Below are 17,046 nucleotides of genomic sequence, written 5' to 3'. Positions count from 1 at the left end.
CTTCAGTGTCTGAGGCACATTCCTGAGTTGTTTTACAGACACTGTAAAAGCTAACCACATGATGACCAGACAGCAGCCTCCGCATGAGCTGCTCCATCTTGAGCAGCACCAAGTCTGTGGCTGGCACAAGTCCAAGGACAGGTCCCAGGAGAACGGGATCAACATTATTGCTCATCATAATCTCTGTCTTTGTGGGCATCAAAGTAATTGTAGCTTGTTCTGCCCAAATATGTAAGTGAGCAACTAAAATTGTCAGCAAAGAGATGCTACAGACACATGTTGACATCTTGCATCCTAAGAATACAGGCCCCTAGGTCAGTGTGAAGTTACAGAAGACGGACCTTCACCCATGATCCCATAGAAATGGAATGATGTTCTGACAAGTGGGGATTTTGGCAGGAAAGAGCTCTCTACAGGAGACCCCTTCTGTCTTGTCACTTCAGCAGAGCTATATTGTAACTAACCTTAAACCAGACTCCCCCATGCTCTACTCTTCTCTGGCCCAAGCACACCTTTCAAATCTTTTAATCACACAATACCTTGCCTAACCTGTTGGTTCTTTCTGTAGAGCAAAGAAGTGAAAGTGAAGAACAAGTCATTAACAGATAATCAGATCTCTACCCTATCTTCTCCTTCACTAATGTGGCAAACAAACTGTCTGAACCAGACAGCATCTAAAGAAAGATCACAAGGAGTCATGAGCCTGTGCCAGTGGGCGATGGCAATGAGTCTGATTCCCTATCTCGGTGATTAACTGAGAGTAACTCCCCTTTTCCTTTTAAAAACTTTCATGGCTACGCAGAATTTTTGGAGTTGGTTTTGGAGGCATGAGTCTATTGTCTCCCCACCCAGAATGCTGACTTTCTGATTAAAAGCAATGTTTTCTATTTCTACCAACACTTGCCTCTCAAATATTGATTTTCCCGTGACCAGCAGCAGGACCTTGAGTATTGATTTTCCAGTGACCAGGTCTCAGGACTCCTACAGGTCAAGAGAAGAGGTCTCAGAATGAAACCTACCTGGCTGGCACCTTGATTTTGGACTTCCAGCCTCCAGAACTGTGAGAAATAAATGCATTGTTTAAGCCCCCTGGTTGGTGCTATTTTGTTACGGCGGCCAGAGCTGACTGAGACAGATGATATCAAGCAGCTCATGGAGGAAACATCTCAGATTTTTTTTACTGACTGCAAGGAAGATGGCTTGAAAGACAAAAAAAAAAAAAAAAACCAAAAAAAAACAATGCAATTTGGGTTACCCACCCAGCGTGCTGTGTTAAGGATCAGACCTCACCTGGAGCCTTGGGTCAGGCTCGAGCCGACAATCAGAATGGCCCGAGAAAAACCTGGGCTAGCCTGCAAAGCTGTGAGGTGCCCTTCCCTGCAGCTGTTTCTTACTTCATGGTGCCTCTCAGTCAGAGATAAAGCAAAAGGATTCTGGCCCCTGGACCTTGGGGTCAGGTGTCGCCATAGGACTCTCTTACCTCTGGGAGTCTATCATTGTAGGAATGAAGGTGGGTAATTTGGAAGGACAGGACAGAAACCCAGTAAGACCTGCTTCATGGGGAGCTGATGTTGACATCTGATCAGGGACAAAAATCAGCCCAAGCCATCTGACCAGGCAGATATTTGACAACTGTTAACAGCAGTGGTCTCTGAGAAGCAGGACTATGGATGACTCATCTATCTTTCTGTAAATTTCTCCAAATTCCTTTAGCAACAGAAAAATAAAGGAACAAAGTTACCCACACACGTGTGTGTTAAACTGCTCTCCACACCTGAGTTGGTCATTCTATCCTGGCTCCTTTCACTTAATCCTCTATTGTGCAAACCCACAGCCAGCACTTAAGAGCATTTAAGTCCTCCCTCCTTCCTGAGTCACTGTTTTTTGCCTTGTGACTACACTTGGGGCGTCATTTAAACCCTAGACATTTGAACTTTTCATAATTGTGCTTTGTTGTCTTAAAGAAAGGGGTTTTCAGTGGATAAGACTTGCCCAGACTCTGCCTCTTTCTGGCCGTGGGCTAGTTCCGTCATCTGCACACCTCCCTCCCAGGGCTGCTGTGAGAAGTGAATCAGTTAAAACGTGGGCAGGCAGGTGGCTCACAAACTGCCGCTGTCCCTCAGCCTTGAGGTAAGGACCCGTGAGACCACCAGGAGTGTGGCTATGCTGATGGCTCTGCACACCCCCTCCTCTGCAGAGGTTACGGGCCATCGATGCCACAGATGGAGCTTGTGACAGGAGCAATGCAGCGACATCCTACCCTGGACAGTGAGCAGGACAGAGGCACCACCAAATCACTAACCTGGTCTGTTACAAGGCTTGAAAATAGCAGAGGGGGCCTCCCGTCCACCAGGGAGAGGCTGACCAGGTGTCACTGTGTTTTGTATGGTTCTGATGAAAAAGTAGTAGGATGTTAAGGGACAGTGGCACAGAGATGGCCCTCACCAGCCCCTTCCTTTTCTTCGCAGCACTCACCACTTGTTCTGCTTGATATGTGTGCGCATACGCATGTAAGTCCTTGGATTTACTGACTCTGCCGTGCACCCCCCAGAGGGGAGAGAGGCACTCCGGTGAGGGACTTTGCCTGCAACCAGCACTGAACCTGCTCCCTGTTGCCAGTCCAGAAATATTTGTTGAATGAATTAATGAATTCTCTCCTCCCATTTACATTACTGCCTTTCAGTTTCTAATTTCAAGTTATGAGTGGACTATGGACTGCAGAGTCCATAGTATTTATTGTGCCCTGATGCTAATTAAAATTATTAGGCTCACCTGAAATGAACTTGGCTTGACTTTAATCTGCCGTCTGAACCTGCTACAGGTCCCCAGTGAAAACAAATCCTCAGTCCTTCACAATTGGAGACCTAAAGTAAATCCGGAAGTCTTCCCCCCCCCCCTTTTTTTTTTCCCCGGCTTTGTTACACATGTTCCTGGCCTTGGTCTCTTATCCCCTTTGCTGCTAATCACTCCTCGCTCCCTACCCGGGGCCAGTCGGCACGGCCTCTCAACCTCAAATGCCTCTCTTCTGCTCTTCTGTAGCGGAAAAAAGGAGCCTGTGAGGTTTCACCGGAGCAAATTTTAATTGTCATGTGTCAGTTCACCCACCAGCCAGCTGGCTGGACTTGGCTGCAGGGGAAGGGAAGGAAGGAGATGGGGAAAGCGTGGAACCAAAGGCGTCAACTGGCTAGTAACTCCCCACAGCCTTCACCTTGAGGAGGGGAGACAGGCATGTCTGGACTGCACTCCACCTCTTCTGCTCAGTGAGTCAATGCTGGCAGGAAGCCAGCGCTTGCTGGTCTCACTTTTGCTTTCTCTCCGTTTAACGTGACTCAAGTTTTACCTGGTCATGTAATTCACCTCGATACAGAATGGAATCTAGTCGATAATATTGTAATAACTTTGTATGGTGACAGACGGTTACTAGACATTGTGGTGATCGATTCATATGTATATAAACGTCAAAGCCCTGTGTTGTACCCCTGAAACTAATATAATTTTGTATGTCGATTATACTTAAATTTTAAAAAATCACCTGGGGAGACTGAACGAGCTGCAGTTCCCCAACCCCACTCTGGGACTCCGGTTCACTAGGTCTGCAGTGGGGCCCAGGTGGCATAGTTTTTAAAAGCCTCACTTGATTTTTTTGTGTCATTCAGAGTTGAGAAACACTGACAGAGGATTCAAAGGGCTTTTGTAGCATTACGATTCAGTAGTCTTGAAAAAGAGGTAACTAAACTGTAGGTAATATTTTGCAAAATAAACCCAAATGGTAATGCTGCTGGAGGACCTCAGCTCCCTTACAATGTGGGGAAATACCCATTGTTCCCCAGAATTCAACAGGATTTGAAAACACAATTTGTAGAGCGTGTGCCTAGCATGCACAAGGTCCTGGGTTCAATCCCCAGTGCCTCCATTAAAAAAAAAGAATGAAAAGGAAAACACAGTTTGAACACTGGCTTCTGATTATCCCTAAGGAGGGACATGAGCATTCTTTAATGGCCCTAGAATTAAAGATTTGCCCGTTTTCTTAAATCCTTTACTCCCGAGGCTAGACAATAAAATAGCTATTTCTTTACCTCCACCTTATCCATTTAAGTCACAGGCTTTTTTTGTTTGTTTTTAATGTAAGTACTGGGGATTGAACCCAGGCTCATGCATGCTAAGCATGAGTTCTATCGCTGAGCTGTACCCCAGCCCTAAAAATCACTATTTAAAATATATATGGATTAAATGATAGGTTGCCTCAGATTTTCTTCAAAATAATCCAGGGTGAGGAGTAGTAAGGGAAGAAATAGAAAGAGATTGGCTGTGAGCTGATCACTTGGGAAGATGGGTGATGGGGCACTTGAGGGAATCAGTCTGTTTGGTTGAACCATGATGACACTGCGACATTTGATCTGTTTGACCTACAAAAATGGCAATTTCATTTGGTTTTAACGGAGTACTATTTTATATATATATTTGAAAATTTCCATAAGTAGTTAAATCACACATTCAGCTGTACCCTCACTGTTCTCATTTTTACCTTTGTGGCTACATTTTGCAGTCTAGAGCTTGAAAAACAATTATCTCCTCAGAAAGACCCTACAGTCATTTAAAAGCTTGTCTGTTTGTCACAACTTCAGAGTTTACTGTGTAGCAACTGTGTAAACTCTGTCACAGAAACTCTGTTTCTGATAGTAGTTGCTTGAGTTCAAATTTTTAAAAAAATGTTATTCACTATTTAATACAGATGACTATTATTACAATTAACACTAGTTAATGACTTAGAAAGCATTTTGGGAGTTTCCCAGGGGACATGACACTCAAGTCCATTTCCTGCCCCAAAAGCCCCTAGGATGTAGAAGGACAAAGGCTTTAGAGTTAAGACAGTCTCCAGTTTGAATTCCTAGATGCTGCTTGTTAGCTGTGTGATCAAGGCAAGTTGTTGAACCTCTCTGAGCCTCAGTTTTCTCAAATATAAAATGAAGATACTTTATGTCTCAGATTTCTTTAATTTTTAATTTTTTATTGAAGTATAGTTAGTTTACAATGTGTCAGTTTCTGGTGTACAGCATAATGTTTCAGTCATACATGTACATACATATATTCATTTTCATATTCTTTTTCACTATAAGCTACTACAAGATATTGAATATAGTTCCCTGTGCTATAACTGTATAAACTTGTTGTTTGTCTATTTATATATAGTAGTATCTGCAAATCTCAAACTCCCAATGTCTCAGTTTTGATACATTAGGAATATAGTTTATAAGCCTACCTTCCCCTTCCTCCCCTATCCCATGCTGCTAGCAACAACAAAGCCTGTGACATTGTGTTAAAGCACTGATGCTCCAAACCTGTGCCATGCAAGATGCAAAATTAAGGTGGCACAAATAATTTCATTTTTTAAAGATTTTAAAAAATAATTTTTTTAATGGAAGTACTGGGGATTGAACCCAGGACGTTGTGCATGCTAAGCATTTGCTCTACAACTGAACTGTTACTCTTCCCCCAAAATTTCATTTTTCATAAGTGAACCTGAGCTGGACTACAAACCGAGTTTGGCATTAAAGGGTTAGAGAATCTAACTGCTGCTTCAACATCCAAGATCTTAGTGAGCTGAGAATAATACAGGAGGCAATTGAAGAAAAGGAGACATCAAGTAGATGCTCAAAAAGTGTTTGTTGAACTAATTAACTTGCTTTTGACGCCCTTTTCAGATAGGGCTTTTTTTTTTAAAAAAAGGACTTCCTTATACAATTCCCAGAACTAAGCTGTTTCCCTCGCCTAGTACAGCCAGTTCTAGAGGCCTCGGTTATTGTGAAATTCATTTAGCTTTCTGCAGTATTAGTTTTGAGAAAGTACAAGCCTGCAAAACTTCCTGGAATCTGTGAGGAAGACCCATTGTCCATTTACGTGGCTCACTCACCATCAGCCAGAGTAGGAGGGCAGGTTTTCCTGTCTGTGCAAAGAAGGAGGTAATTAGAATTTTGGTTGTAATAAATATATATAATCTCCTCCTTAAAGCTTTCTGCTTCAGCGAATGCTTGTGTAGGCCAAGCTCTTAAAAACAGTTTCTTTTGAACACCTTGAGCACACTCAGGGGTTCCTTAGCCACAGAGAAGTATTGCTAAAGGACATCTGACCAGCAGTAACTAAATACCAGAGGACGCCCCACCCCCAAAGCTTTGCTGATTTCTCTTCAGGGAGCCATGAGCCATGAAGTCCCAGATTGATAGATTCTGGGGTGGAAACAACAAAATCTCCACCAAACGTCCCCAGTGTTAACTGTGCCTTGTGCCACAAAGGGATTCAGTCGTGCAATTAACAAGTTACTTTGTTACGTGTCGAGTGCTATCGATGCAAAAATGAGTAGGGACTCTGCCTTTTAGAATCTCAGTCTGGTCCTTCAGCAGAGAGCCTGAGTGCCACAGTCCAGGTCAGCAGAGAGCACAGGTTGAGCAGAAAGCAGAGTGAGGGATTGGGCAGGTCTTTTCAAGAAAGGTTAGTCCAAGCCCCGAAGTGAGCCCTGTGGGTTTGGGTGGAGGGAGGAGGCGTGCCGGGTAGTGGGAACACCGTGAGCAAAGGCTGAGATGGGAAAGAACACGGTGTTTCACAGGAAGGGCAGTCAATCCAGTCAGGGGAAAGGGGGCAGGACAGGTGCCAAAGGAGGGGGTTGATGTCAGATTACAAAGTAATCTGTAATGTATAATTAAACCAATGAGTTTAGGCTGTAGACAGTCGTTAAGCTAAGTGAATGACTAATTAGTATTTTGGAAAGGCAACCTTGGCGCTAAGGTATAAGAGATTGGAACAGGAGATTAACAGGAAGCCAAAGTAAATATATGAAAGGTGATAACAGCTTGAATTAGGTCAGTGTCTGTGAGAACAAACATTTCTAAGTAATAACTGACTGATTACCGATCAGAAGAACTGAGGATGGTGGGTCTGTGGGAGGAGGAGTAGGTGTTCAGACAGAGGGGCACAGGAAGCTAGTGAACTCAGAGTTTTCCATCCTGAGACTGACTGTGGTCTTCGAAAATATAATGTCCTTGGCTGTGACATAACGGGGACCATTTATCTCCACACCTGAGAAAGAATTCTTTGGAACGAACTTTGCCGAGTTCCTCCCGGGCAAGGCTTCCCTACAGTGGAAACAGACTGCATGGTCAACCTGCTACCTAAGGAAGCATTCTAGAAGGTAGCTCTTGTCTGGACAACCTTGATGGCTGTACACATCCCTGAAGCTCATATTCTCCCAGGAGGAGAGAAGGGTATTAGTGTTGGACTAATTTAAATAACAACATTTGCTCCCACTCTCCTCTTCAACCTTATTTTCTCACCACTAACCAGATGGGAGGACAGTGTGAGCAAAGTGCCTCGGGCTCCAGGGGAAAAAGCAGGAGGAAATGGTGGCTGGCTCATCCTTGAGCAAGCTATGCACTTCTTCTCTTTTAAGTAACTCACATTTTCAATACTGATACTCTTATTGTTTTCTTAAGCAATTTTATTGTGGAATAATTCCTATACAGTAAACTACACATATTTCAGATGTACAATTTGATAAATTTTGATAAATGTATACACCTATGAAACCACGATCAAAATTAAGATACCTAACATTTCCATCAACTCCCTAAGAGGTGCAAATTTCAAACTCCCAATTTATCCCCTCCCACCCCCTTTATCCTCTGGTAACCATAAGTTTGTTTTCTATCTATGTCTGTGAGTCTGTTTCTGTTTTGTAACTAAGTTCATTTATGTCTTTTTTTTTTAGATTCCCCATATAAGTGATATCATATGGTATTTTTCTTTCTCTTTCTGGCTTACTTCACTTAGTATGACGATCTCTAGGTCCATCCATGTTGCTGCGAATGGCATTATTTTATTCTTTTTTATGGCTGAGTAGTATTCCATTGTATAAATATACCGTATCTTCTTTATCCAGTCATCTGTCGATGGACATTTAGGCTGTTGCCTTGTCTTGACTGTTGTAAATAGTGCTGCTGCTGTGAACAGTGGGATGCATGTATCTTTTGAGTTACATTTTTTCTGGATACATGCCCCAGGAGTGGGATTGCTGGATCATATGGTAAATTTATTTTTAGCTTTTTAAGGAACCTCCATACTGTCCTCCATGGTGGCTGCACCAATTTACATTCCCACCAACAGTGTAGGAGGGTTCCTTTTTCTCTGCACCCTCTCCAGCATTTATCATTTGTAAACTTTTTAATGATGGCCATTCTGACTGGTATAAGATGAACTCTCATTGTAGTTCTGATTTGCATTTCTCTAACAATTAGTAATGTTGAGCATATTTTCATGTTGCCCATTTGGATGTCTTCTTTGAAGAGACATCTACTTAGGTCTTCTGCCCATTTTGTGATTGGGTTACTCTTTTTTTTTTTGATATTAAGCCGGATGAGCTGTTTGTATATTTTGGAAATTAGTCCATTTTCATTCACATCATTTGCAAATATCTTCTCCCATTCTGCAGGTTGTCTTTTTGTTTTGTTGATGGTACACTTAGCTATGCAAAAGCTTTTAAGTTTAATTAGATCCCATTTGTTTTTTTGCTTTATTTCCATTACTGTAGGAGCTGGTTCAAAAAAAACATTGCTGGGATTTATGTCAAAGAGTGTTCTGCCCATGTTTCCTCTAGGCATTTTATAGTTCGTATCTGGTTACATTTGAGTCTTAAATCCATTTTTAGTTTATTTTTGTATATGATGTTAGAGAATGTACTAATTTCAGTCTTTTACCAGTAGCTGTCTGGTTTTCCCAGAACCACTTGTTGAAGAGACTGTCTTTTCTCCATTGTATATACTAGCCTCCTTTGTTGTAGATTAATTGACCATAAGTGTGTGGGTTTATTTCTAGACTTTCTATCCTGTTCCATTGATCTATGTGTCTGTTTTTGTGCCAGAACTATATTGTTTTAATGACCACAGCTTTGTAGTATAATCTGAAGTCAGGGAGCATGATTCCCCCAGCCTTGTTCTCCTTTTTCAAGATGACTGTTTTGGCTATTTGGGGTCTTTTCTGTTTTCATATAAATGTTAACATTTTTGTTCCAGCTCTGTGAAACATGTCATTGGTAATCTGATAGGGATTGCATTGAATCTGTATATTGCTTTGGGCAGTATGGCCATTTTAACAATATTGATTCTTCCAATCCAAGAACAGGCATATCTTTCCATCTGTTTATGTTGTCTTCAATTTCTTAACATCAGTGTCTTATAGTTTTTGGAGTACAGGTCCTTTGCCTCCTTGGGCAGGTTTATGCCTAGATATTTTATTCCTTTTGGTGCAGTGGTAAATGGGGCTGTTTTCTTAATTTCTTTTTCTGCTATTTTGTTATTAGTTATAGAAATGCAACTGATTTCTGTATCTTAATTTTTTATGCTGCAACTTTACCAAATTCATTGGTGAGCTCTAGTAGTTTTCTGGTAGCTTCTTTAGGGTTTTTTTTAATGTATGGTATCATTTCATCTGCAAACAGTGACAGTTTTACTTTTTCTTTTCTGATTTGGATTTCTTTTATTTCAGTTTCTTCCCTGATTGCTATGGCTAGAACTTCCACGCTGAATAAAAGTGGCTAGAGTGGGCATCCTTGTCTTGTTTCTGATCTTAGAGGAAATTTTTTAGCTTTTCCCATTAAGTATGATGTTAGCTGTGGGTTTGTCATATATGGCCTTTATTATGTTGAGGTATGTTCCATCTATGCCCACTTTCTGGAGAGTTTTTATTATAAACGGATGTTGAATTTTATCAAAAGCTTTTCCTGCATCTATTGAGGTGATCATATGTTTTTTTTCCTCCAATTTGTTAATGTGGTGTATCACATTGATTGGTTTGCAGATACTGAAAAAATCCTTGCATCCTGGGATAAATCCCACTTGATCATAGTGTATGATCCTTTTAACGCATTGTTGGAGTCAATCTGCTAGTATTTTGTTGAGGATTTTTGCATCTATATTCATAAGTAATATTGGCCTGTAATTTTCTTTTTTTGTGATATCTTTGGTTTTGTTGTCAGGGTGATGGTGGCCTCATAGAATGCGTTCCAAAGTGTTCCTTCCTCTGCAATTTTTTGGAATAGTTTCAGAAGGATAGATGTTAACTCTTCTCTAAATGTTTGGTAGAATTCACCTGTGAAGCCACCTGGTCCTGGACTTTTGTTTGTTGGGAGTTTTAAAATTACTGATTCAATTTCAGTGCTGGTAATTGGTCTATTCATGTTTTCTATTTCTTCCTGATTCAGTCTTGGCAAACTGTACCTTTCTAAGAAATTGTCCATTTCTTCTAGGTTGTCCTTTTTGTTGGCATATAGTCGCTCACAGTAGCCTCTTATGATCCCTTGTATTTCTGTGGTGTTGGTTTTGACTTCTCCTTTTTCATTCCTGATTTTATTAATTTGGGCCCTCTGTTTTTTTCTTGATGAGTCTGACTAAAGGTTTATCAATTTTGTTTATCTTTTCAAAGAGCCAGCTTTTAGTTTCATTGATCTTTTCTATTTTTTTTTCGGTCTCTTTTTTATTTATTTCTGCTTCAGTCTTCATGATTTCTTTCCTTCCAGTAACTTTGGGTTTTGTTTATTCTTCTTCCTCTAGTTGCTTTAGGTATAAGTTTAGTTGTTTATGTGAGACTTTTCCTGTTTCCTGAGGTAAGCCTGTATTGCTATAAATGTCCCTCTTAGAGCTGCTTTTGCTGTGTCCCAGAGATTTTGGATCGTTGTATTTTTGCCTTCATTTGTCTCAAAATATTTTTGATTTTCTCTTGATTGATTTCTTCAGTGATCCACTGCTTGTTTAATAGCATATTGTTTGGCCTCCACGTGTTTGCAGGTTTTGCAGTTTTTTTTTTTTCTTGTACTTGATTTCTAACTTCAGTGCATGGTTGGAAAAGACGCTTAGTGTGATTTCAATTTTCTTAATTTTACTCAGGCTTGCTTTGTTGGCCAGCACGTGACTGCTTCCTTTCCCAAGTTAGGGAATTTTTCAGCTATTCTCTCTTCAAATATTTTCTCAGTTCCTTTCTCTCTTCTCTTTCTGGAACCCCTATCTTGCAAATATTAGTGCTCTTCATATTGTCACAGAGGTCCCTTAAACTGTCCTCATTTCTTTTCATTCTTTTTTCTGTTCTGCATAGTGATTTCCACTAATCTGTCTTCTAGCGCACTGATCCGTTCTGCCTCATTCAGTCTGTTCTTGGTTCCTTCTAGTGTATTACTCATTTCAGTGATTGTATTCGTCAACTCTGTTTGGGTTACCATTTATATTTTCTAACTCTTTGCTAAAAGCTTCACTCTGTGCAGCTATTCTCCTCCTGAGTTTTCTGAATATCTTCACAATCATTACTCTAAACTCTTTCTTGGATAGTTTGCCTATCTCATCACTTATTTCTTTTTCTGGGATTTTTTGTGCCTTTGACTGGAACATATTCCTCTGCCTTCTTATATTGTCTAAATTTCTATTTGTATTTTTAAGTAGGTTAGTTACGTTTCTCAACCTTGGAGAAGTGGCTCTCTGTGGGAGACGTCCTGTGTCCCATCCCGGCAGTGCACTCCTCTCTCATCACCCAAGGGCCAGGGTCCAGCTGGTCCCAGGATAGAGTCTGGCCTGGGTTTGCGGATTCCTTTCACAGGCTTTGGGACTGTTATTTTCTTACTTCTGGTACCTGCACCCTAGTGGGTGAGGCTGGACTAGAGGCTTGTGCAGGTTTCCTGGCAGGAGGAATTGTTGCGTGCCCGCTGCTGGCTGAAGCTTGGTCCTGGCCCTCTGGTGAGTAGGGCTGTGTCTCGGGGGTGTGTCTAGAGGTGGGCTAGGAAGTCTGCTGATGGGTGGCGCTGTGTTCCCATTCAGTATGTTGTGTGGCTGAGGCTTCCCAGCACTTAAACCTACAGGTGTTGAGTGGGGCTAGGTCTTTGTGTTAATGATCCAAGCAAGAGGTCAGCCCCTAGGAAAGCTCATGTGGGTGAACATTCCCTGAATGTCCACCACCAGCTTTTATGTCCCCAGGGTGAGCCACAGATGCCCCTTACCTCTCCAGGAGACCTTCCAAAACCAGCAGGCAGGTCTGGCCCAGGCTCCTATGAAGTCACTGCCTGTGCCCTTGGCCCTGGTTCAGGCAAGATTCTGTGTGCATTTTCCAAGAAAGTGAAGTCTGTTTCCCCTAGTCCCACGGAGTTCCTGGAGTTAAGCCCTGTTGGCCTTCAAAACGAGATGTTCTGGGGTCTTCTCCTCTCACTGCTGGAACCCTGGGCTGGGGAGCCTGATGTGGGGCTCAGAACTCTCACTTCTGTGGGAGAGCTTCTGTGACTTACTCTTCAGCTTGTGGGTCGCCCTCCCAGGGAGTATGGGGCCCAATTCTATCACGACCACGCCCCTCCTACTGTCTCACTGTGGTTCCCTCTTTATGTTTCCAGTTGAAGATCTTTTTTGCCAGGTTCCAGTCTTCCCCCTCCCCTGCCCTCATGGCTGTTTAGCAGTCAGCTGTGGTTTTGTTGCAGTCATGAGGAGAGGTGAGCTCGTGGTCCTACTAGTCCACCATCTTGACTGGAAATCTCAGTGAAGAACTTCCTAAATTAGACAGAACATTTTTTCACTCCTATTGGTTTTAATTTCTGAAATGTTTACTATAAAATCAGTTGAAGAATCAGGAATTACAGAAAAAAAATTTCATTTTAATCTTTTTTAAAAAAGCTTTTTAACTGAAGCGAACATACTTGCAGAGAGGAGTGGTGCTAAGCATATGGCGCAGTGGATCATCAGAAAGCAAAGCTGCCCACGCAGCCATCACCAGATCAGGGAGGGGCATGGCCAGTGCCCCAGAGGTCACCCCACTTTGTGCTCCTTTCAGGCTCTGCCCTCCAATAGCAACCATCAACCTGACTCTGTAACAGCATTGGTTAGTTACCTTTTTGAATTTTATGCATTAATAAGTAGAATCACACAAGATTTTTGGTCTAGCTGTTTCCACTCAGTATCTGTGAGAATCACCCGTGCTGTTGTGTACAGTTTGTCACCGCTGTGTAGTCTTCTAGGGCGTGAAACCACTATGTTTATCTCTTCTATTGCTGATGGGTTTTGGGGTTGTTTCCAGTTTTGGTCAATTATGAATTCTGTTGCTGTTTTGGTGCATGCATTTCTGTTGGGTATGTACGTCGGAGTGGGAACCACGGGTTACAGGCTCTTCACGTGTCCCATTATCTTTTTTCATATGACAAAGTTAGATTTCTGTTACCTATGAATCTACATCTTGAGTTCTCACATGGATCCAGAGGCACTGGGCACCAGCCAGCAGTTAATTTTGACAGTCTTGTTGTCTAAGAAAGATAATTCATTTAACATTTATGAAGTGCCTCCTGTGACTCAGGCACTGGGCTGGATGCTGAGGACACAAGACCAACAGGACCCCCTCCTCATGAAACTTAGCAGAAGACCCAAAGTCAGACAACTGCAACACCTGCATGTTTAACTGAATATTTTTGTCCTGATTTCGTAAAATCAGTTGAAAATAAAAAATGCTGACACTAGTGAGATAGGTCTCACAGATCTACTCAGAGGAAGGAGGGAGGGATTGGATATTGTGGGACAATTAGCTATTTCTGCCACACCTACCAAATTAGGCAACGAGTTCCAAGTTTGTTCACTGTTATGTTATCAGTGCTTAGCACACAGCGTTTACTAAAACTGCTGAATCTTTCACAATGCTAGAACAGAAGATATAACTCCAGATGTTTCTAAACACTGGACTGGATATTTTTCATCAGAAAGAAAAGCTGCATAGCTGTAGGCCAGAGTTCAGACTGTTCAGTATTAGCAGGTGACTCTGAACAAACTCTGAATCTTATTCTTCATGATAAAATGGGGGTGCCCTCTGATCCCCATTGTATGGGGAGTAAGAGTTGGGAGGATTAAAGAGAACGTACTGAGCACACAGATCGTGCTTAGAACATGTTCTCTTTCCTTCCTTATGGAGAAGTGCTGGCAATACCCGTGACATTGGTTGGTTGGCTTTCTGCCCAATAACTGTCTACTGTCCAACCTGGATCACAGCTGATTTGCAAAGTGGGAGGACATGCAGCCTGTCTAATCTCTGATGCATTCTACGTTTTATGTTTAGGTTAAGCTAAACTACCTAAGCCAAACTAGAAAGTTCAGTATAGACCTAAAAAAAGTAGACAAAAAAACCCAGACTGTGTTTCTCTTTTGATTTGGCTGATATCAAGCACAGTCAAAAGTACTACTCAAATTTAGTAACTATTTAAGACCTCCAGGGCCACACTTGTGATTTCACTTAATTTTCATTTTTAATCATCTAAGCTGAGGACATGATCCTGATTTGCTTTTGCTTTGGGTGTTCCTGCCTCTGGGGTTGGGCAGCACCCTCCTTTTCACGGCCCCTCCGTGGGCACTGGGATTCTGTTTTAGGTGTCTGTGTCCTTCTGTGGGCTCCTTGAACAAAAGGACTGTCTTATTTACCCGACTTACTTTTATCTATTTATATTTTCTCCATTTTGTCAATTACATTTTTAAAGGTAGCATCAACATTTTTGGAGAGTGAAGTGGAGTAGAAATTTTGAAAGAAAAAAAAAAAGGAAACCAAAGCCGTCTAGACCACCTCAGGATACACTGTAAGCAGCACTGAAAATGGGGAGTGAGATAAAGCATGACATAAATTAAGCCCCTCAGAAAATATCAGCCAGAGGCTTGTCCAAGGTACACAGAGGCCAGCATGAAGGGGCTCCCAACCGGCCGGGCCTGGGACAACGTGAACATCATATAATGACAGTAATGGACGACACACTGAAAAAATAGTGACACCTGAGTTTGATGAGGAATGGAACATTTACATAGCTTCCAAGTACCTCCACACAAAATACATATGAATTACAAAGGAAAAGAGTAACTTCACCGTGTAAGAAGCTTGGCAGAAGCACCTTCATCAAGCAATCAACATGAACATAATCGGCAATGGGGCAAATCCAGGCTGCACACCACGGACAAGATGCAGCGGGGAGGAGCGTGGCACTTCATGAAAGCCCCGCTGAAGACCCACAGCCTGAGTCTAATGTGAGGAAACACCCGACAAACGCACGCTGAGGCCACTCTGTAAAGTAACTGGCCTGTAACCTTGAGGAGTGTCGGAAGTCAAGACAGGAGCTGTTCCAGACTTTAAGGAAACCAAAGAGAAACAGCAACTAGTTGCCACAGCTTATTCTAAAGTAGACCCTGTTGTTACAAGAACATTATTGGGACAACTGGAAAACCTGAATGGAGCCTGATGACTAGGTGGCGGCAGTTATCACTGCTGATGTCGTTTCCATGGTTGGTCACGGAGGGGAATCTCCTCGTGCGTAGAAAATATACATTAAATGCACATTTGGGGGTGATGGGACTCCCTGGCAACTATTCGCAGATGGTTCAGGGGGAAAAACGACCTTTTTACTGTAATTACAACTTTTCTATAGTACAGTTGAGGCTGTTCCAAAATAATCATTTTATTTAAAAAAATCATTTTATTTCTATTATTTTGACAGTTATAAAAATTTTCTTCTTCTTAGAACAGGAGGTAGGGTGTTTCCATACACAGCTGGTCAGATGGGGAGAATCTTCAGCTCCGAATCGGCCTCATTAATTTGAGGATAAAACGCTTACGTGAAACTACGTGTCAGGTTGAAAGTGGGCAGCTCAGAGCACGTGGGCTTCTCTGTCAGCTCAATGCACAGGACTCCCCCAGGGCCTGCTGCTGGAGAAGTCACCCGCTGAGGGACCACTGCAGAGCTTCATACAACGCTTGATCCTGAGAGGAGGGGAGAAGACAGAACACAGTGCTGATCACTGTCTCATGTGAGCTGAACTCTGTTCCCCGAAGTTCATCTGTTGAAGTCCTAATCCCCGGTACCTCAGCATGTGACTGCATTTGGACATAGGGTCTTTAGTTTAATTTAATTTTTTTTTGGTGGGGGGAGGTAATTAGGTTTACTTATTTATCTGTTGTTAGAGGAGGTACTGGGGATTGAACCCGGGACCTGGACATAGGGTCTTTAAAGTGGTGATTAAGTTAAAATGAAGCCAAGAGGGTGGGCTCTAACAGATCCAGTAGGACTTGGTGTCTTGATAAGAGAAGATTAAGACATAAACATGCCCAGAGGGAAGACCCTGTAAAGACAGAGGGAGAAGACAGTCACCTGCAGAGAGGTCTCAGAAGAAACCACTCCCAGCCAACATCTTGATCTTGGGCATCTAATCTCTGGAGCTGGGAGAAAATGCCCAGTGGGTGGTGCTTTGGTATGGAAGCCCGAGCAAAGAGAGCTGAGCTCACCTCCAGGCATCTATATTCCTTACACTTTTTACAGGAAATGCCCCAGGACTCTCACAATTGTTGACTGAAGTTTGCCCTAAAAGTCATGTTGAGAGATTCTTATGCCTATACCTAATCAGTCAGGAAAGCAAAATTCTAAACTATACTGGGTCCAGATGGGAATGGGGGGCAGAAGCAGAGGCTTCTTCACTATAATAATATCTATAAGAAACTGCCAGAGCATTTTCCATTTGGTTGTATCATTGTACACTTTCAGCAACACTGTATGAGAGTTCCAGTTGCTTCACATCCTTGTTATCACTTGGTGTTGTCAGTCTTTTAAATTTTAGTCAGTCTGATAGATGTGTAGTGGAATCTCACTGTGGTCACACTAACTTTATTTATTTGTTTATTTTGGTGACGATGTGAAGCAACAAGAATTCTCATTTATTGCTGGTTGGAATGCAATATGGTATAGTCATTCTGGAAGACAGTTTGCAGTTTCTTACAAAACTAAACACTCTTACCAGAAGATCCAGAGTCACCTGAAAATGTATGTCCATACAGAAACCTGTCCACAAATGTTTATAGCAGCTTTATTCATAATTGCCAAAACTTGGAAGCAACCAAGATGGCCTTCAGTATGTGAATGGGACATCCTAACAATGAAATATTTAGCGCTAAAAAGAAGTAGACGATCAAGCCATGAAAAAACATGGAGGAACTTTTAATGCATACTGCTGTGAAATAAGCCAA

At 42.1% G+C, this 17,046-nt stretch overlaps 1 protein-coding gene across 3 annotated transcripts in view; it reads right to left on the bottom strand.

Moving 5' to 3' along the window:
- Positions 1-15,462: 15,462 nt before the first annotated feature.
- Positions 15,463-17,046, bottom strand: part of NVL (nuclear VCP like) — a 79,307-nt gene continuing 77,723 nt past the window's right edge. For all 3 annotated transcript variants that reach the window (XM_010992698.3, XM_031438441.2, XM_031438442.2), the window contains exon 23: positions 15,463-15,789. In XM_010992698.3, coding sequence (XP_010991000.1) covers positions 15,745-15,789 — 45 coding nt within the window. In that variant the 3' untranslated portion in view covers positions 15,463-15,744. The remainder of the gene's footprint in view (positions 15,790-17,046) is intronic.

Source organism: Camelus dromedarius, chromosome 21 (genome assembly GCF_036321535.1).
Source record: "Camelus dromedarius isolate mCamDro1 chromosome 21, mCamDro1.pat, whole genome shotgun sequence".
Taxonomy (NCBI): domain Eukaryota; kingdom Metazoa; phylum Chordata; class Mammalia; order Artiodactyla; family Camelidae; genus Camelus; species Camelus dromedarius.
Note: the sequence above shows the minus strand (reverse complement) of the source record. Positions and strands in the feature narration are given on the sequence as shown.